General features: G+C 39.6%; 1 protein-coding gene across 4 annotated transcripts; it reads left to right on the top strand.

Annotated features, from left to right (window-relative positions):
* Nucleotides 1-1,817: 1,817 nt before the first annotated feature.
* PLEKHS1 (pleckstrin homology domain containing S1) lies at nt 1,818-21,185 on the top strand. 4 transcript variants are annotated; one of them, XM_068951678.1, is made up of 13 exons: nt 1,818-2,248; nt 4,646-4,781; nt 5,969-6,057; nt 6,147-6,253; nt 7,694-7,828; nt 9,178-9,250; nt 10,814-10,909; nt 14,373-14,483; nt 15,248-15,342; nt 16,681-16,887; nt 16,993-17,094; nt 19,109-19,244; nt 19,946-21,177. In XM_068951678.1, exons 2-13 carry the CDS (start codon nt 4,751-4,753, stop codon nt 20,012-20,014), a joined length of 1,251 nt encoding a protein of 416 aa, XP_068807779.1. In that variant the 5' UTR covers nt 1,818-2,248; nt 4,646-4,750; the 3' UTR covers nt 20,015-21,177. The 4 variants fall into 4 exon arrangements, with proteins under 4 accessions (XP_068807779.1, XP_009666982.2, XP_068807780.1 ...); XM_009668687.2 differs by having other exon boundaries at nt 1,835-2,248; nt 15,227-15,342; nt 19,946-21,185; XM_068951679.1 differs by lacking the exon at nt 10,814-10,909 and having other exon boundaries at nt 2,116-2,248; nt 15,227-15,342; nt 19,946-21,176.
* The last annotated feature ends 871 nt before the right edge of the window (nt 21,186-22,056 follow it).

Here is a 22,056-nt window from a genome sequence, read left to right as displayed (position 1 = left end):
GTACTCTTGTTTTAGCAAGAGAAATATATCCAGTCAACTTTTTCAGTATTTCTTATTGCTCTGGAAGCTCCTTCATATCCTTATATCTCATTAGTGTTTATCCACTACTGTCTATCCTGGTTTTTAAATTCTGTTAACAACGTTCACTTCTCTCCAAGACTGTCCTTTTATTCAGAAGTTGTAGCTTGGAAGCCACAGAGCCTTGGGGACAATAAAAGAGCAAGTAGAGGTTTTCAATCAAGGCATTTAAGACTTTTAAAATAATTCCCCAAAATGTAACAGTATACACAGTTAAGGAGCACATTTCCTCTTGCATATGGAGGAGGAAATGATCTTTAATACAAAGAGCAACTTTATCTTAAACGTAGAAGCCTTGGGAAAACATAGAAATTGCCCTCTTATGTAGAGAGAGGCATGAGATCATCGATGTCATTCAAAATTGCTTGTGATAAAGATAGATCATTGTATAACTGTGCCAGGGTTTGTGTGCATCTCACCCCTCCCCATTTCCCTTACAAATAGTCCCCTGGGCCAGCCTACATGGGATTGGCGAGGAAGACTCGGAGGAGGTAATTAATATTAGCCTTTCCTTTAAGAGTAGGAAAAGCTCCTTGCCCTATTTGACATGATCTCTTAAAAAAAAAAAAAAGGTTGGGGGGAAACAGCGAGGGCTTTTTTATCAGATTTTACTGAATGTTTACCACAATGGACACCAAATAAGGACAGCATGGGAAGTAATAGGTGACATGGTAGCTGTCTGTCTGAGAAGAAAGGCAAGCTAGTAGTGTTATTTGAAGCTCTTCAGTGCTCTAGTGTGGGAAGTAAATGGGCACTTGCAACACTTGCAAGAAATCTCTCCTGGTAAACCGAAGGTTTCCTAGAAGAAGAAGATAGTATAGCAAAAGGCGATCTCATAAACGTGTACAAGTATGTGAAGGGGAGCGTCAAGAGGATGAAGCCAGCCTCTTCTCCGTGGTGCCCAGCAGCAGGACAAGAGGCAACGGGCACAAACTGAACCACAGGAAGTTCCACCTAAACCTGAGAAAAAACTTCTGCACTGTAAGGGTGACAGAGCATTGGAACAGGTTGCCCAGAGAGGTAGTGGAGTCTCCTTCCCTGGAGATATTCAAAAGCCGTCTGGATGTGATCCTGGGCAATATGCTCTAGAGGTCCCTGCTTGAGCACGGGGGTTGGACTAGATGATCTCCAGAGGTCCCTTCCAACCTCAACCGTTCTGTGATTCTGTGAAAAAAGAGCACATCAGTTCTATGTACTGACTTACGACTGAAGGCAAAAGTAAATGTTGAATCTTAAACAACCTTCAGGCTAGTTCTGATATATGAAATACACAAAGATCAAGCATAAAATGCCTGGAGACGGTGCCAGAAGGGAAAGCAACTTCTGACTACAACTTACAGTGGTATGGAAAGAGAGAGAAAGGCATGATTCCTTGCTTAGGGACCAGTGTCTCTGCTACGTAAGTTCATTGCTTTACATCATGTCCAAAAAGTACTATTCATATTACTCAAGAATAAAAACTCCCACCAGCTGACATCACATCAGATTAGTGATGTTAACACCCTGATAGCTGATAGCCAAAATGCCGTAAAGAGACCTTATCCTCAGACTTGAGCAAGACCAGACAGCTGAATAGTGACTTGTAAGCTGTATGGCATTTTAGCCTATTTTCAGTTCAAATTTATAATTATTTTCTGTCTAAAAGCAATTCCCTTGACATTTGCAGGCTTAGTTGAACACAGCTTAGTGTGGAGTGTGACAAGACTTACTATAGTTAATGATTTGTGAAGTGAAAAAGTCAGCCTAAGACCGAGACTAGTAATGGGTTGACATGGTATTGTAGACACTCTGCTCCGGGGAAAAACAGGGACTGTTTAGCAAGCTGATCCAACAAAACAAAGTTACCTTTGGATTTTTTTCTGCGTGGGAGACATTTATGTTTGGCTCAAATATGTGTATTTTTTTTTCCTTGTAAGTGAACTACAAGTTTCACTTTCCACCGGGTTTCCCCTTACAGACCAATCTTTTATTTGCTTCCTGTGATAGAAATGGGAATTTCCTTGTGGGTCATATTTCAGGGTGTTTGTGTTTATGCAAGGGTTATAAGAAGGCAGTCGCAATGCGGAGCAATGACACATTGTGTTGTGCTGCGGAAAATGATACAGGTAACTTGGAAATGCTTTAAGGGATATTTCTCCAAGACCTTCCACACCATGAACGCATTTTGCCTGTAAGTATTAATACAATCTGTTTACCTTCTCCTGGTATTATATTTGAAGTTTTGTAATAGCCTTCATATTAATTCATTTGCAGCACTTTATTTGCATTTTAACTCAAGTGCCCTGTTACATTCGAAAGGGTTGAAAGCAATCAAATCTCTTAATGCCATGCATCCAAAAATCTGAGGGGGTATAATCATGGAACTGGCATTGTCTATTCTGAATTAGAAGTAAGTGATTTAAAAGGTTGCTCTCCACTGAAGAGAAAAAATGATTAAATGTAACAATTAAAAACTTGTTTTCAAAATACAGAGTGAGATCACACAGATGATTAAGAGCCTATTGTAATCCCAGAAGTTTTTGTTTTTCCACCTGCAGATCTTGATATTTACTCAAACCGAGATGAGACTTTTATCCTGTCATAGACTCGTGGAATATGGGTTTTGTGACAGATAAATCACTTGCCAGTTGTGGTGGCTTTGTCGTTCAGGTTGGGAAGAGCGTTACAGTGTCTTTGACTGAAACTCCAGGCATGTCCCCCTACTATTGACACTAAGAACTGCAACGTACATTTGAGTTTGTGTGCAGTCACTGCTTTTTTGGTTTTGGAAATTGCTTTTTTGTCTATTTTTGGTAGGCAACAGGGGCAAATATTAGGCAATGAAGTTTATAACATAGTCTGTCACCACATTTGTACAACAAATCTTTCTCCCAAAAAGGCAAAATTGCCAAAGTTTCCCTAACAAAAAAAGTACAGGCAGAAATGCTTTACAGAGGTCACCGGTAGACCTAGGTTTGAAATGGGCCATAGGCATTGGCACCGTGGTGTCACCCGAAACAGTGGCCACTGAAGTCTGTAACTTTAGCTGTGTGAGGAGGGTAGAAGTGTGTGTGTAGCGTAATAAACTATTTCTGACCACCACTCCTAACTATATCATGTTTACTTCCGATACCGTGGAGTAAATCTCTGAAGAAACACAAGCAGAGGAAACCGCTTAAATCTCTCAGTCCAAGCAGGGTGTTCAAGAAAGGAACTAGAGTCCAGCACTGCAGTCCTTCAGATTTTCCCAGCTTCATATGAACAGGCATGTTAGAGACAGTATAACGTTGCTGTAGCTGACAGACAAGTTGAAGCCAAGTTCTTACAAGAAAAGGATTTGATTTTGCAAGGAGTGGGAGATTTGCAGTGAGGCAAAAGGAAGCTTTTGGAAACTGTCTTTCCCAAATGGTATTACAAATGGACAAAACTTGGTATTGTTGGAAATGTAACTAAATGAGAGAAACTAGATATGATTTTAAATAAACAAGCAAGTAATTGTGACATAATAAAAAAAAAAAAGTGTTCAGTGTGCAAAATATAGTGCCAAACATGCAATTGATTCCCAGGAGTCCCAAGCTCCTGTATGAGTTGCAGAGAAATGGCAGTACAGTGGTTACCTCGCTCTGCCAGCCAGGCACCAGAAGTGTTATTTGAGGGAAAGCACTGAAAGGCAAATGAGCTTAAAAACAGCAATAAAAGTCCAATAACCAAAATGACCTTTAAAATGTTCCATCTGATGTTCTTGCCGTTCTCAAATCCCCCAGATTGCTACCTGCCTGTTTTATTAAAAGGTTGTTTAACAAAACTTTGAAGAACGTGATAGTGCATCGGTGCACTTTGCCTTGCTGTTAGTCTCTGTTTCCATCTCTGCCACAGCCTGGCTATAAGACAAGGAGCAGGTAATTTAACTTCTTCTGAGGGCTACAGTCAGATTCCAATTTTCCTGGTAAAATTGGAGGGGACATTCTGAACATAGACCAACATAAATAAAAATAGATATTATCTGTTCACCCATCAGTAAAACTGTGATACTAACCCACATCTTAGAATGCTCTCAAATGTATTTTGTCACTGTTTATAAATCCCTCTGCGGGCATTGTATTAAGGGTCTTACAGATTTGCAAATTATTAGAATTGTAGTTTTATTACTAGATTTTTAAAATATCTTTAGATTTTAAGCTCTTTAGGCCAGGCTATGCCTACTTTATGCAGTGTCAATCACACTGCTAAGGCACTATCAGAAAGATATATCTGATGCAATGCTCCTAGGTTGCAGCTGTTGTTTCTAATGCAAGGAAAGGGCCAAAATGAGACTCTGTTGGCAGGTCTTCTCAGTTCCTGGGCAAATCAACCCAATCATATAATCATATTATAATAACAAAATACACTTAATATTATAGCATATATAATTCATTATATAATTTGTAATATAATTGTATCTAATAAATTAAATGTAGACTTTAATTGTGTTTTATAAGTAAGTGTCATTATAATTTATTATAGATTTTTATTTTTCTGTATTTATTTACATATAGATTCATTATCACTATGGAAATAACCACTTTAGAGATATTTGTTTTTTTCTCAGGTGATCTTAAATCCAGTAAAATGCTGCTTAGGAGGAATCTGAGTGAAAGGAATTAGCCTCAAGGTTTTTGCTCTCTTTACTTTCCGAGTAGAAGAAACAATCAGGATGGCTTCCAGAAACAGAAGAAATTCTACAGGTACAAAATTTAGTTTATGGAGGTTTGTCTATTGTATGTCAAGTTTCAAACCCTTTTCGTCAGTATTTGACACTATACCCTTCCTCTCGTTGTGCCAAGGGCTTTGTGTTAAAAAATTAGTGAAAAACAGGGAAAAACAGCGTATTAGAAAAATCTGATGAGTCCAGCTGGACTTACTCCATAATTCTACCCCTCTGGTTCTTTCCATAAAGAATCTGTCCTAAATGCAGCCTGTCTCTTTAAAACAGAATCATTCTTGTCCCTGACACAGAGATTAGACAGACATTGTGAAAAGACTGAAATCCTTAAAAATTAACCGGGAACAGGGAGATACAATCAGTAGTTCCAAGGCACTGACGAAGAAATCTTACTTCCACTGAAGTCAGTTGTAAGTGGAATTACAACGCAGAGCATTTCTCGCGCCACCACAAAGTCCCAGAACTTAGGTACGTCCTCTCCTGTCCCTTACTGGAAGATCCAAAATGACGCTGACTGCTCCCTTCAGTCACTAAATTCTTTCAAAATCTTAATTTCCCATACACAGTTTACAGCTTAAAGGACAGAATGAGATTTCCACTCCTTTCATTGAGTGGTAAAGGGCGTTAATAAGTAAAGACTAAGATTTTGATTACAAATCCACTACTGGTTAGAAAATGCAAATCTGAGAATATAGCCGGCCACAGCGTATGCAGGGTCACTGTCCCCCACCTCTGACATTTTTGCTTGTATTTTCCATGTTAGACGTTTTCCTGGTGTTACATCACAATTCATAGGGCAGGGTAGTTTACTGTTAGTGGTGTTTATGCCTCATCCAACTGGAATGCCACCTACAAATGTTATTAGCATGCTGTTTACTCTCCTTCAGACCACTAGTGAAGAAGTAGTTAAATAGACCAGACCTTAAGATATCTTTTCAGCCACCTCTGTCAACGCAATACCTTATCGCTCTCCTTTGTTTACAGGTTTGGCTAGTTGTCAGCAGTAACACTGATATCAAGGAAGGATGGCCTGGCCCTACTTTTATAGCTTTGATTTGTGCTTGTCGTCTCTAATTGAACACGTTTCATGGCCACTTGAGCACAGAAGCCCAGTGATCAGCAACAATTTCCAGTTCAAGCAGGTCCTTGTAATTGATTAATTAGCAACAAATTGAGTAACAGTGCTGTTCATTTCTCTTTGATTGCTAGGAACTCAAAATACATTCTACCACAAGGATGAAGTTTGCAAGTATGGATTCCTTACCAAATCACCACCTCTTCAACTTTTGAACTCTCAGGTATGCTAGCACAGATTCCAGCAATCTCTCAAGAAACCTTTGTTATTTCTGCTCTCCTGAGTTTTGATGAAAGATTTTCTCTTTGGCAGAATTCCTGGAAAAGGCGGCTTTTCGTCTTGTCCAAATCCAGCAAAGGCTGTTACACCCTGAAGTATCTAAAAGGCCAGAATGTAAAGGGCTCCATCGCTGTTGATCAGTATGTAACTCTAATGTGTCACCTTTTTGTTTTAAGCAACATATCAACACTCTTAAATGTGCAGACGTTTAAGAAGGTTAAGATTGAGGCTCTTGAGCGAAATCCCACTGAAGTCAAGAGAAGAGTCCTGTGGACTTTTGTAGGCTCTAGGTGCAGCTTATAGTGTTTGATTTACGTAGAATTAAAAATCCTAAATATTTTTGCTGGAATTTGAGGGACGTTTATGTGAGGGATTGTGACAATGTTTTGTCTACAAAACAGACAGTTTGGCTCCGTTACCTAGAACGCTAGGTTCCTGTAGTAGAAGATACTTTATCTTCTGTGAGTACAGCACTATGCTGTACTTGTGTGTGTTATTCACACACAAGTAAGGATGGGCTGTGCCACTCTGTTGAACAGAATCTTTCCCAGTTTGCGACTTTACGAAGTACTCCACAAGCTGAGCAGAAGTCTCACTGCTTTTACTTAGCTCTTTGGGCTGATGCTGGCTCTTCTGCTGCCACTTACTGCGCTGAGAAATTGCCCTGCTTGGCTCATTTGGGTTGGTCATTTCATTCCTCTTGGGACAGTGCCCACTACAGGCTGCAGTAAGACTGGGTATCATTGACTTTGTATTAGTGCCCTTTATAGCATCACCTGTGAAATTAAATATATAGAAAGGAAATAGTTCTGGCAAAGAAATGTAAAGGTTTTACTGGTTAGACTTGAGGCCTGATCCAAAGGCCCCCTGGACTTGCTAAATATTCACTGGACTCGTATTGCTGTTGTGTTTCTTCCATTAAAAGGATTTCTAGTGTGAAGCTTTAGAAAAATTTCCAGCTTGCTCAGGGTTATGTTATTATATTATTGCTATCATTTTTTTCATTGTTGTTACTATTTTTACTACAGCAGCAGTTTGATCTAATCTAATGTCTTGGAAGTTAATGGAAGCGGTGCTTCCATTTAAGAATGCATTAAGAGTATATCGTGTGTATTCCTGCTCTCCTCCATTAAAACACTGTTAATGTACAGTTGGTTTTGAATCAAACTTATTGTTTGATAAGTTGTTGAAAAACTGTAGTTGTTGGGAAAAAAAATCTGCAAAGAATTTTTCTTAGTCTAACTTCTTTTCAAGGTTCTGTGTTCGAGCAACAGCCCCTTTATTCAAAAATGAGTTTCCAAAATGTGGACATGAGTCACTGTAAAAGTTGATTTTTATTTGCTTGTTTGGGAGCTTTCTTTACTGAAAGACCAGAAAATGTTTTGGAAGTGTGCACTTATTTTCTTGAGAATTTTTTCAGGAGAAAATATAAACCTTTTTCCATGCAGATTTCATCATGTCATGCAGTGCTTAGAGTGTAAAATACACACACACACACACACACACACACACACACACACATATATATGTATATCTATATGTATGGCTGTATAGGATGTTTCATATGCTTGTCCTCACAGGATCGTAAATATAGAAATTGGCATAAGTAATTCTGAAAGGATGGCAACAGTAAGGAAGATGTTTAAATGCTCTCCTGAAGAGGTGATATCTATCAGTACTGGAGACAGAAGTTACTACCTCATTGGGAGGAGCAGGTATGCATAGAAAGACATGTAAATACAATCTGACATCACAATTAAGCTACTGTAACACCATGCTGCTGCCCAGGGCCAAGGTTCTTCTCTTTCCCGGCAGCTCTGGCCAGCAGTTCCAGTCTCTCCTTGTGTCAGATCTATTGATTGTGCAACTCCAGGATGAAATGGTTCAGCTAGTTGATCCAGTGGAAAACTGTTCTTTATGTCTCTTTTTTCCTGCGGCAAGGTTAATTTTCTATTGGTTTGGACAGCTGAACTAACTTCTCCAGTAGCCACACTGTTAAAAGATCCAAAATGAGAAAGTAATGGAAGAACACAGCTGGAGGTGGGCATGGCAACAACATTGTATCAGTGTAGTAATGTAATATCAAACTACCAGTAAAGGGTCATGAAAGAGCAGAAAGTTTTGCCTTCTAACCTCGTGGCTTCTGGGAATTAGGACACTTTATGCTGCTTATGGATAAGTTACCGGAAATAATTCTGCCCTGGAAAGAAGATTATTGATCAAGGAAAACAGATTGAAGGGGGAAATTCCCGAGAGAGAAAATAGACTTCAAAAGGAATGATTCAGGTCCTCTATTCAGACGGCTGGCTTTGCAGCTCAGCATCATGGCTGCTGCACTCCCTGCTCTCCCAATCTATAATCCAGTCTTCAACAAGAGCCAAAATTACTGCTACTGTGGTGATCAGCCAAAGTTCAGTTGGGTGAGGGAGTACATTGGGCAATGTGCTCCTCTGCTGCTACTTCCCAGCTTCCCCTCTCACTTTCCCAGGCACAAACAGATCAGGGATTTTCTGTCTTAATGCAGAAGAGCAGCTGTGTGAAACACTGATAAGCACAGAGGAAAACACATACCTATGCATCACTTGAGCATGCCATTCTGCTCCTTCACTCAGGGCACAAGTATTAGATGGGAAGTGATCCAGAATTCATAAAACTAATCCCACTTGCAAGCACAAAACAGTGTTTCTGTGGTGCATTCATGACCTATTGCTCATTGTACTTGCTCAAACAAGTTCATAAGCCTTGGTGGCCATCTTTAGGGCAGCACACAGCAAAGCAGCATTACACATAGCAAATGAAGCGGAAGGAACCATTCTGCCCCTCCTTCATCTCTCTCTTGCATGTGCGTACACACACGCACGTACGCTTCTTCATAGCTTTTAGCTCACAGTCCTGTGCTTCATCTCTTTAAGACTTGAACTTTGCCATCTGGCTGAGGCCACCCAAGCATGCTCTCTTGAAAGGAAGAAGCGTATTTTAGCCCTAAAAGAGGAAGTGGGTGAGCAAGTGCATTTTCCTTGTGGTTTACTTATGAGGTTTGCATTTCTTTTGTTCCAACCCACAGGGAGGAGATAAAGGACTGGGTCGCTGAGATATCTTCGGTCTGGAGGGAGGCGATAGGAGGAGGATGTCCTCAGGTAACTTGTTACTACACTTCGTTTTATAAAGAAAGAAGTTTTTAACTTCCTTAGAAACCTGTGCTAAGACGCAAGGAGTTTTCCTGATTTTTCCTGATTTTGGCCTTGCAAGCTGGCCCTTACCTTTCTGAGTGGAAAATTAATTTTCCATATAAATCCTGTACACTAGGCTTATGAGTTAAGCAGGCATTGCACAGTCTGTATTGCAGAGGGATTGATTTTTACATTGAAGGAATCTCTTTGAAGAATAAGCCACATGGAAATTAGGAGGTGATTGACGATTTGCAATGAATTGCACCTTTGATGTCTCAGAATGAAAGAAAACTTGTGTGCAATTCTTACTGTGGGCTTTTTGGATATGTCTACATGCTGTTTTACAAATTGATTCACATCTAGTCTGTCAGTGCTATGAACCAACTGGAAGCCCTGTTAATTCAATGTCAAGTCCAAGGTTTTGTACCTTGTTGGTCAGCTGGGCCTATTAGTTCAGACTCAGCACTATGCTACTTACATCCCAACAGCTTCCAGTCAGCTCAGAGTACAAGCAGGGCAAATATATATTTGCCTAGAAAATAACACATAAACAACCTATCTGAACCTTTAGAAGCAAAATTTGTACTACTGGGATGCCCTAATATATTGTAGCCCACACACTTCAGGTGCCTGTCTTGTTACACTGCAGTTATCCTGTCTCTAGAACCAAGTTCTTGCAAACCTAGAAGTCAAAAGCTGGCCTTCCTCTTTGCCATTATCCCTGAATGATGTACCTGTGATCAGCCACCTGGAAAGGCAAAGCAGCCAGAATGTAGATGGATTAGCAGTCCCTAATGAGTTTGCTGCCAGGGGTAACTGTGAAATTTGGTTTGTATAGTTGCTTGTTTCAATCAAAATAAGTTCTTCTGAGGTCATGCACTGAGTGCCAGGTGGTGTATTCTGCTTTATATTGGGGCTCCCAAATAGGACCTGGATTATAATGTCAGAGAGTCCTCACATAGGGTCAGCGCTGGCATGTTTGTTTACTAGTCTGCGTTTAAGTAGAGGTGGGTATGGAAGGCAGTGAGCACTAATATTCATTGGCCACCTCAGCTGACTGGGCATTTGCTCATCCCTGAAATAAGCCCCTACAGATTTGCTTTGATATGCCTCAGCAAAGCCATGTGAATATTTTTTCCACAGCTGCTGGCGACGTTCTTCCTGTTTTGTGATTGTGTTTCTCTTTGACTCTCTCTTCAGACTTCAAAGCCTAGAGGGAAGTTCAGTTCCAGTGACATCCACTGGAACCTGGACTCCTAGCTGTCCTCTGTGCCTTTCAGAACTTCCCCCTCAATAAGTAAATGGAAAGGAAGAAAAGCATTGCTACTATCTCAGAGCAATTTCAGTCTCCATCCAACCTTTGGTGACAGACTGAATAGCGGCCAGGGAAGAGTTGGTTTTCTGTAGTCACAAAGCTCTGTGCAAATAGTCCTGCTGGAGAAGGCTTAACAAAGGCTGTGTTACCCAGCAACAATGCAGGTAAAACATCTCCAGAGTATATAGGAGTCAACATTTTTCTTTTGCATACAGGAGAAAGGTCCCTCAGAAGAAAAGAACAGGCCTAATTCAGATCCTGGCCCCTATCAATCTCAGTACGACTCACTGAGAAGAGTTTTTCCAAGCCAGGTGAGAGAACAAAAACAGCTTTTGACTTGTTCAGTCTGTAGAAGTAACTATTGGCTCTCATCTCACCTGAATATCTGTAGCTATAGATTATTCACCTACTTCACAAGCATGTTGAGTTGATCTTCTAAATATAGGTAATCTGTTGTTTTATTTAGTATTGAAAAGAACCATCTGAGAACTTGCTTGAAATACCCTTCGTCTACTTTGTTTTTTGGGGGCCGAGCCTCAGAGTTTCTCTGCAGCAATTTCAACTTGTGGCACCTCTAAGAAGCTTGATGAAGAGAGCTCTGAAGTTGCGCTACTTCAGGACTTGTCCCTCCCACCATATTTCTCAGCTGTGCTATGCTCTTCTTGAATGGTTTCTTTCTCTGTCCTTTTTCAGAGTATATGTGCAAGTAGCAGCTGAATCAATTTAACTGAACTAAAGAACAAGGTTTTGTTAAGCTGAGGCACACCTCAGGGCTTGTATCAGCATAAATATGACTTCCAGTAACTTAGCTTCCATATCTGGTAGGAATGATTCTACAAGATAAAATAATAAATATGACCATGTATGATTGGCTAAGTGTTCTGACCTGTGTTCCCTGAACAAATAGCTGCAGCAATTTCAGATGTTTTTCACCAGCCCTCTGCCCTTGATTACTGCCTTTGCAGCAGAGTCAGCAGAACAGAATACATGCCCAAAGCTCTGCCATGCTGGTATACAGTTTGGCAGCTGATTATAAACCCATCTTTATTGGCAGTTTATACATTGAACTATGATCTGGAGTGGCTGAGACATAGCGAAAGAATCTATTCTGCTATCATCGCTAGCAGGGTAGTAAATCACATGTTGCAGTAACCATCCATGTATGTACAGCCTGGCAGCAAGTATGACATAATACAGCTAAATTTAATATAATAAAGTTAAAATAATTGAAACTACCTTGCAATGCTATAGGTAGTTACCACAGCTCAGCTGATGCACAGTAATTTATGAGCGTGGAATAATTCAGGTATGAGTCTGAGCACTAAACTGGGTTGGGTTAACTCAGTTTAAAATCAAACTCTTAGTCTGATTTTTTTTTTTTTTAACTAGTGCTACGCTGTATGCATGCCAAGGCTCTCTTTCTGTCTCTCCTTCTCACATACACCTCTTCTGCCTCACTCATTAATCCTTCTCATACTTATGGTGACTTGGAGGGCATGTATTATACACAGCTGTTCAGAGTGGGACAGGGTGGTCACAAGGAATACACAATAAGGAGCTTGTGTTTTACCTGCTTTCTTTAATCTGAAGCAGAGGGAGTAGCAGGAAGCTCGTATTTTTGTTTCAGGATTGGTGATAATAGTATAAACGACCTTACCATAGAGCTAACAAGGAACAACAATGATTGTTCATTAGATAAAAATATTTCACTTGCCTCCTAGTTTAGTATCTGACAACATCTCTATGTCTTTTCTCTGCTCAATGATATTTAGACAGCTCACTTCTAGATTAAGGCCTTGTGTTTACTTTCTGTTAAAAGTATGACTCCGCATTCCTAGTATCTGGTTGCTTTTAGTGGTTCCCTCTTGCATGCCCTGATCCTGAAAACTCTTTGGTGAGTAGCTATTACTCATGCAAACAGGCCCCTTAATGTCAGGGAGTCTAGCCACATAGTCAGTGACTCAGTAACCCAAGAGAGGTTTTTGGGACCTGGTTCCCTTTGAACCCACTTTCTGGAGCTACAAAATCACGTCTCTGCTGACTTGGCAGTTCATTATCAGCTGTTTCCATATGCAGCTTTCAATACCTGAAATACCTCAAAATAGCGAGTCCTGACTTCTGTCACCCTGTACTAATTATCGTATGACAGGCATACAGTCAGGGTTAGACATCCTAGTCAGGAGTCAGGAACACTGCTTTTAATGTGTTAGACACACATGATTAAAAGAGAAGTCCCTCTTTCAAAGAGCTTAGCGCAACGCATATTAAACTTATAGAAGTTAACTTAAACTTATAAACTTATGAGATCTAGGCCAGGTGCTGCTGATCTAGACCCAGTGCTGCAGCAGCTTAACCTTCTGCTTCCCTTTATCCTCTAAATCTGAGATGTTGCCAAGGAAAAACACTGTACTTTGGGGCAAAAGCTGGCCACTGTCAGTGACTGAAGGCTCAGTTTGGGATGCTGATGAGCGCCATCTACTCTTGAGAGGAGTTGGAGGATCCCAAGACCTCATAAAATCACCTCCTTTTACCCCCTTTTCCCAAGTGTTTACTATGGGATTGATCCAAAGCCCCTGAAAACTCGCTAGGAAACTCATTCGCAACTTAGGTCATGACCACAGAGTCAGTCCAGTTCCAGCTGAGGATTTGTGTTATGCACTTCCTGAGGGACCGTTTGTAGGTGTATTCTGACTCCTAGGACATGAACTGCTTTTTAATGACTTTTATACCCATAAGGAACATAAATGCCTTCATCATCTCTAATTTCTATTCAATGCCAGTTTCCTCTCTTTATGTGAAGCAGTAATTAGTTTAATTTGCTTTACCTTGAAAACTAAAATATTCGGTGGCATATTTAGCAGTTACTAAAATTATCACCCTGGAAACGTAGGATGTAAGTAGAGAGATAAAAAAAAAAAAAGAAGATTGCATCAGGAACACGGCATGAAGAATTACATTGGGAGGAAGCTAAATACTAATTACCATACTCTGCATTATAGTGAAGTCACCAAGGAGACATAGAAATAAATAATTTATCTTTGTGACTTAAAAAGATAAACTTGGAGGGATTAATTTCTCCTTGACTTATCAAATTTCCCCAAACTTACTGTTCTGAGTATTTATGAAGCATCTTAAGGGAAAACATCCCTCAGTTTACAAAGGATTTAATGTTAGGTCTCCAGCCCTCTGAGATATGTTCTAGTTTATGGAGAAGTACGAGGTAACAGATTTGTCATTAATCAGGGAAGTCCCAAATTCATTCTTTACTTTATAGCAGTGAAAAGGTGCTTAAAGATAACAAATATTTCCCTATCCAGTTCTGGATTTCCTTTGGATTTTTTTTCCTAGGATAAGGACTCTAGGACTGAACCCAAATAAAAAGTCTTTTGTATACAAAAATGTACCCTAAATGCATGCAAAGTCATATATAAGTATTTAACCCACTTAACTTGATTTTAAAAAAATATAAGTTATTGAACATGCCATCAACTGCAGCTTCCTGCTTACCACAAGTAAGTCCATGAGAAATACTAATATTAGTGGCCAGTATTGCATGTGCAGTTTATCTCAAAAATACAAGTAGAAGCACAGTTACAGATAGCTTGATGCTAAAACAGACTGGTATTAGCATTTCTGTTTTCAAGGAGAAGCAAGTCTTCCCATGTTTCCTGTGGATACTTGCTGATTCCATTACTTTTCCAAATAAATGGAAAAATACACATTAAACAATCTACGTAACTGATGCTGTTAAATATGAAAATATTATTTTAACAGAACAAAGATTTGGAAAAGACTAAGGAAAATCCACTGTCGTCAGATACAGATGAAGACGTCAAAGAGGAAGAGGAGGAATATTACAAAACCCCCAGCAATCTTTTAGCAAAGGTAGTTTATCAGATGTGAGTTCTTCTGTTTTGTTAACTGTTATATAGCTCTAAGGACACAGGAGGCATTTAACAATCCAAAGAGGAAGTGGTATATATAGAGAGGTAAAACTTTGCCAGAGAAATACAGTGATAAAGCACTAGGTAATAGAGCCTTCATTTGTATGAGAAAAAATATACTAGACTCGTTCAAATGATTTTTCTGGTAGCAAGTAGCATTTTGACAAAAAAGTTGATTTTTCTTGAAATTCCTCAAGTAGACTGCTTCACTGTAAATGCCTTTTGTCCGTTCTGCCACAGTTTTTTTCAGAAACTAATAACTCATTTTAGAAAATTTATCTGTACGTTACTTTAAATATTTTAAAGTGTAATTCTACTGAAGTGTCAGCAAACTGCATAAAATCAAACAATAATTTTAAAATGCTGTTAAACATTTTGGTACATGCATTTCAGTTTGAAACAAGGGAGCAAGAGGAGTAATTTTGGTGGATATTTTAGAATATAGCTGGTTATGTTCCAGTCTGAAAGGAAAGCAAACAAAGTGTCAACGATACCAGATAACATTAACTTCTAAGTTTCAAACATTTCTATAGCTCACTGGTTCTGGGAGGTGACTTATCTGAGAAAAACTAAGCTGTATGAGCCTTAAACAGCACAAGTACCGAATAAAATAATGAAATTAAGAAGATTTTTCTGTAGGCAAAACAAGAACATTTACCTCGGGTACTGTTGTGTTTCTAACAGTGTAATACTGAAATATCACAGCCTGACCCTACAGCTGAGCCTAATGTCCCTGTGCAAGAGAAGCCAGTGCAGAAGGACCCAGTAAAGGAGAACGTTTATATGTCAATGAAAGCACTGTAAGTAACTTTATTAAGGTTTCGAAAATTAAAATGATATAGTGACGTAGGAACAGCTGCCATTCATGGTATTTACCTAATGATATCTAAAGGGTTCTCATCTTGTTTGAATCAGTTTGTATTGTTTCATCTTGATTGAACAAGGCTGTGTTTAGTCTTGGTTCATAAAGTTCAAAACTGCTGAGTATACCAGAGTGAAATTCAAACTTATCCAAGTAAAATTTAAACTCAGTTTGCAAAGTCATGCATTTAAGTAGGCTCTGACTGTGGGACACAACACTTCTAGTTGACTGATACTTTTTCTAGGCTTTTTTGATGTAACAACCTGCCACTGTACTCAGATACCCCAGCCAAGCACCTGTGACGCTTCAGCCAGCCAGACTCCACAGCAGGCAGCATTGTCTAGTGGTTAGAGGAGAAAAAGAGACCTAGGGCATTAGATCCCAGTTTTACCAGTAAGAAGTTATGTGACCTTGAAAAGGTCATTCCCTTCCTTCCATTGTGCTCTCCAAAGGATAGGTCTAATGGTGCTTACTTCAAAGGTAAATATTTGGCATGTCACCAAGAAAGGCCTGAAATGAGTTTCACAGTTCTAGTGCCATAATGAAATTTTACAACAGTCATGTTAGGGCACATTACGCTGAAGAGAAGTTTGCCTTCATGGTAAAAGGATACCAGTCCTGAGCCAGAGAAGAAGTGGTTGTCAATTGAAACTACCGCCTGCCACCTACAGATGTTCAGGTCTTACTCCACCTAGTGGGAGGCAGTTGGAAATGCAAACCCACAAACCAGCTCATTACAATAGACTCATCTATGTGTTTGGGAGCCCTTCTGGAGGGAATCACTGTAAAAACCCCATAAGCCTATACGATCCGAGTTAAAACCCAAAAAGAACAGCTTTTGCTACTCACTCCAGTCTTGGCGAGAGGAGGCTTCAGACGTTACATGGTTCATCAGCTAATCTAAGAAGCGTTTAAGCACATCTGCGTTATTGCATCCCCCAGGGGACAGTGCACAACCCCACAGAAGCCAGTACAGCCAAGGCCAACAATCTGTACTCACTTTCTTTGTCAAAGCATGTTGTTAGCTGGAATGTTTTCAGGCTTAATAGTAGTCTTTAAATACTGAAAAGGTTTATTTTGAGATTTATGATCCACTTTTAGAAGGACAGTTTATTTTACTTAGCTGTAATTTTGTACACTGGATATGCTACAAGAACTTGTTTGTCTTTGCTTCACTAACAGCTATTTGATCCAGCTTCAAACAAAGCAAAAGTAACTGTGCCTGGAATGGCCAGATTAGTTCTTTTTTTTTTCTTGCCCCCTTTTTCTTCAATAGGGTCCTGGATGATAATCACCAGCTCATGTGCACCAGTGATGGACTCCCGACTCCTGCCAAGCGCCAGGAAACGAGTGCATGCCCAAGAGACTTGGTGGCAAACGGAGACCTAAAACTTGAAGAAAGCACCACCAGGCAGCAGCCAACCCTCCAGAAAAGGCAAAGCTCGTTACCCCTTTCGGTGGTTCAACTGACTATACTACTCAGGTAAGTGTCCTCTCCATTTTTCATTACAGAAAAGACAAATGTATTCATGGGCTTCCACCGAGGTTCTGACAGAACGTGCCTTGTCTCTGATGTTTTCTCTCACAGTCAAATTACAGATGAGACCCAACTGCAGAAGTTGGATATTTTCATCCCCCTGACTGATATTAACAATTACCTAACACTTACCGAGGCAGCAGGACAAATATGGTGAGTTCTGGATATCTTATGATGGTGCCTGTCAGCTGTGAATGAGTGACAATCAACACAGAGATAGAAGTGTGCAACAGTATACCTCCATATACGTTTTTGGCTGTGCAGAACAGGACAGAATCAGTGTGTGTTAGAACTCCAGATATTTCCTACTGCTGTTTCTGACTGTTCATGCATTTAAGTTCCTATTTGCACCATTCTTGAAAGGGACTGTATAGAATTGAGAACTCTGTGGCACCTTGTGTAATAATTAGCAATTAAATCCCACCCAAAAGCTAATCTTCTAATATTGGTGTGAAACACATAATTACTGCTAGCCAATTTTGCCTTTAATTTGGTGAACTATAATGATCATAGAGATGTGGTGAGGCAGTATATCTTATGATAGGATAAATAGGGTTTTTCAACGAAAAAATCTTGTAGAGATTAGTATAGATGACCAATAATTTGTTACGCTTTGTTATTAATGATGAAGCTGAAAATTAAGAAACACATACAAGGTACAGAATTCAAGTCCCACTTATCTGACTTCTGGCCACCATACCCCCTCAAGTATGTTTATGCCTTATGAAGAAAAAGGAGATTTGTGGAAAGAGATGACAGTTCTTTGGCAAGTCATAAAATCTGTTTGTCACTGGAAAGAGTGGCAAAATGGAACCTACCAGCACACAGCGGACCATTTCCAGATCTAGTAAATTCACTAATTCACTCTTAAGTAATTCATCAAATCCCTTCATGTCTTTTTTATCCTTTAACCTATTATCCTGTGTCCCTAATATTATTCACATCACTTTAGAGATTCAATAGTAGCACCTGCGAAGCGCATTAAGAGTCTCTGGTTAAGGGTGGACTATAAGTGAAAACTTAAATGATGTTAGATAAATCATGATAACTTGAGTTGGATCTCAGCATAGGCTATTCTCCATGGGCTAAGCTCGGAATTAATCCTAGCACTGGTTCAGCGCTAGGAATCAGTTGTCAGGCCACTTTTCACAACTAGATGTTTTGGGCTGGAGCGCATCGATCGTCCTAGTAGTCCTGCTAGAAATCAGTGCTCTCCCTAGACCTTTGATATCAGTGACCATAGGAGAAAGAAGGAGGAGCAGAAAAAAAGTTCATTGTATACTTTTTTGCTTCCTTCTGTGCAGTCTGATGGTCTTTCACTGCCGCCCATCACTGAGGCTCCCTTTTGCTGCTCCTCTGACATTCATACTTGTCAAGTACCGCTTGAAGTGGCAGGAAGCCGCTTTATTTCAGCCACTATCAGCAAGCAGAGAAAATACCATAACAAAAAGGACTAGAAATGGGATGCAGCTGTGAAAGTTGGATCTCTATCAAAGTTTGTAGCACTTTTCTAGTGGAAATTTGTTTTGAAAGGATTTGGGGCTGGTTCCAGGACAGAACAGAGCACTAGGTTTGACTGTTGGGTCAGCCAGGCCTAGATAGCTGGTCATCAAGGAGAGTCTATCAGAGAGTCTATCAGAGACAAGCAGGAAAGAGATACTGGAATTTCCATTAGGGTCCAGATAGGATTTTGGCTCATACAGTTGCAAGGACAGGGATAGATGTGTGATTCTCATAGTTATATCATAGATAAAACACATGATTATAGGTTTTAGTTTAATCCTCTCCTCATGGAAGATTTCCAAAAATCATCTCAGTCAAGCATAGGCCTGAAATATCTGCAACAGTGGACATATATCCACACCAAGTTTGGCCCACTGTGTTCAGACTCGAATCCTCAGCTTTCACTATTGACCTTGTTAGCACTAATCTCCTGTGTTAGGTCAGTGCCAGTGTCATGTACACTTTTACAGGGAACTGTTGGGATGGATGAAACTGTTTGATTTCAGCTAGAACCAGATCAAAAAACTACAATATCACTTACTCTGTGTGTTAGTTCCAGAGAGAAATACCAAAAAGTGCAATATCGTTTGGTCATCTTCATTCTGTTAGCAGTAACTAGATATCCCATATGATTACTTGATTATCTGTCCTCCAATTACCCTAGTGTCTCACATTGGACTGGTACTTACAAACTTGGATGTATATTTAACCACGGAGACCGTATAGTGGCTGTGAATGACCTGCACCCACAGAATGTGGAGGAGGTTTCCCTGTTTATCAGCAGGTCCGCAAGAAAGGAGGTAAGCTCAACTAACTTGGAGATGATAGTCAAGTGAATTAAGCCAAATGAGAAAGCAAGTTATTTTTCACCTTTCAAAGAGCTTCATTCAAATGGGTTTACTCTATTTTGAGTTTGGCGTTAGTAATCTCAGTGCCAAATGGTCCCTCATCATCGTCCTGACATAGCACTTCTTATTCGTGAGCTATTTCAGGAGTTGAGAGTCTGCACTGCTGTGTTTGAGGACTTCATCTCAAAGAGCCTGAAGCAAGCTTGTAAGATTCTGGCCAACTGTGAATTAAAGTTACTTGGTATTTTTTAGATAAGGCCCTTGAAATGCAAACTTTGGGGAATAAAGGAATACCACTAGTGAATCTGTAGTTACTTGTGGTGGTTTTGGTCACAAGTACAAGCACAGCAATCTGCTATGCGTTGAGCCCCATGTTCCTCTCAGACGGACTCCTATTTCAGTATCTGGGTTCTCCATCCTATACATGAACACTTCATATTTGAATTTTGCTTAGAAAGTTGAGGTCACCAGATACTGTTGTCATTTAAAGAACAGAAAGCATTCTCAGCAAGAAAAAATGCTCATCTGTCCTAACACGGTATTTTTATTTAGCTAGTTAAAAATACAAATCACATAGTAGCACAAATGTTGATCAGCTATAACAAGCTATAAAACAGTATCTCTCACTTTCTTTTTTTTTTTTTTTTTTTAAGGTGAAACTTACTGTTTGTAGGATCCCAGGTTCAGATATCTTCCATGTTAAAGGCTGCTCATGTTCCTGAAAAAAGACCTCAGCGATTAAGTGCCAAAGATCAAGGGAAAGAGTAGTGGAGAAGAATGTAATATATAGTGTATGGATGTTGGATGTAATCTTTACCTTCCAGAGCTGCCAGCAGCTTTTTGTGCTGAAGTACAAAGAATACAGAATGTGGATGTCATTTTTATTTTATGACCTAATAACTTGTTTTGGGCTCATTAATGGCATGTGTTTGGCCAGGGTGAATATATTGAACAAAACTGAAGGGCAAAGCATGTGTTAAACCTTTGTACTGTACACACTTGGTACCTCACTAGAAGGTATTGGTTCACGCCTCTACTTGTCTCTTTACACTGAATTACACAGATTTATACTGATCCCCTAATCAGTTAGGGTTATGGAAACAACCTGCATTTGGAACAAATACATATTTTTCCCTTGGTCTAACTACAGAAAGGCAAAAGCAAACTGAGACCTCTAATGCTGGAAGGAAGACTGGTAAATAAAACGTCGTGTAGCAGTGATTCAGTGCGGACTCGTCTTGTGTTGTACCGCTCTTACATTACAGCCACAAAAAGACATTCAAGAGATGACAGGAAAAAGTGCTGGCTGGAATGTGTCTGAAGCACCTTGGGATTATTTGGCAGTTGGACCTAGCCGTAAGTGAAAAATGAATGAACAGGAGAGCTTGGGAGAGTGGAGGGCTGGCATGCTCTGGGAAAATGTTATTGATCCAGAGAACCTGGAAAACCAGAGAGGGAAATGATGAATATGAAGGCATGTGCATCCAGCCCAATGCAAACAGACTCACTAAAAGACTTTTTTATTCTACCAGATAGTACCATGAGGATGTCCTAAATACATTTAGAACATTTCCACTTGCATTTCCAGAGCAAGTGTTTATATGTTTCCCAAACAAAGACATTTCCTGTAAATATGTAAATGTTTGTGAATGTGACTTGCTTCCATTAGCATCATAGATATATGACTGATTTTCAGCTACTGTCATACTAAAATGTGTCGGTGTTTGATATGGACATCTGCAGGGATGCCTTCAGTGGATGCCAAAAGGAAGTCTTGTCCTAGACTGTGGTGACCTCTGATGCTTACAGAAACACAGTCTAATACAGATGATTGTATGCAGAATGCATGCCTGTTCTCTATATGGATATATAAACATTTGTATATACATGTGCATGTGGGTGTGTTTACATACATATATATATATATATTTCTGTAAGATTGCATTAATGTACAATGATGGGCCAACAAACCAGATCACCATCGTGTCTGAGAAAAGATCATTTTAAAATTTTTGCCAGATACAGCCAGAATAATGACTAGTTTTACCAGTCATAGCGTTTAGTAACGTTAGCAGATGTGTATAAGCTTTGATCAAGGTTGATTTGGTCCAAAGACAACATTTGTCCAGATTCCAGGTGAATTAGATGGACCAAATCTACTTAGTGTAAGAAACTACTCTTATTAAAATCAGTGATGGTGCCACTTACTCCAGTAGTAGGTTTGACAAATATGATTTGTTATCCTTGCTTTAAAATTCCATCTGGGCTTTTTTTTTTTTTTTTAATCTTTACAAGATGTTACTTAGCCAAAGATGAAAACAGCATTAGTAACTCGAAACAGACAAAAATATTGATAACACTCCATTCAAACTGAACTCACCTCCTATTCAAAAGATTAATTTCCACGCAGAATGTTTCCACAGCCTCTCTTTTCTGCTTAAGAGAGAAGAGTGTTTGTGATGTGCGTATTTCTGAAGGTGGGAAGGGATTGCTTTTTCATATTTCTGTTTCAGTTATGGTCAAAGGCCCTTTTGTGCTGAATTCTGCATAAAGACAGAGAGAGACACAAATTCTAGAACAATAGAGACTGAAAGTGGAAGAAAAGACATTTCTTAAGAGCTCTCCTCCAAAGCTGCTACAGGAATCCTTTGCTCTGGACTGTCTCTTTGAGCACAACAAATCCTTTTCTATCTAAGGAGTCTCTGACTGCTGGGATGTCTAAGCAATCACCAGGTAGGGCTTGTCGAGCTCTGTAACTATGTCA

The sequence above is a fragment of the Struthio camelus genome, chromosome 7, assembly GCF_040807025.1.
Source record: "Struthio camelus isolate bStrCam1 chromosome 7, bStrCam1.hap1, whole genome shotgun sequence".
Taxonomy (NCBI): domain Eukaryota; kingdom Metazoa; phylum Chordata; class Aves; order Struthioniformes; family Struthionidae; genus Struthio; species Struthio camelus.
The sequence above is the reverse complement of the archived record's forward strand: the minus strand, read 5'-3'. Positions and strand labels throughout refer to the sequence as shown.

Bases quoted from the DNA above. Each gene is read 5' to 3' on its own strand.
- PLEKHS1 (XM_009668687.2), top strand. From the start codon at position 4,751: ATGGCTTCCAGAAACAGAAGAAATTCTACAG. The intron at 10,910-14,372 runs GTGAGAGAACAA...TTATTTTAACAG, and splicing joins GAAGAGTTTTTCCAAGCCAG to AACAAAGATTTGGAAAAGAC. The intron at 19,245-19,945 runs GTAAGCTCAACT...TTTTTTTTTAAG, and splicing joins GCAGGTCCGCAAGAAAGGAG to GTGAAACTTACTGTTTGTAG.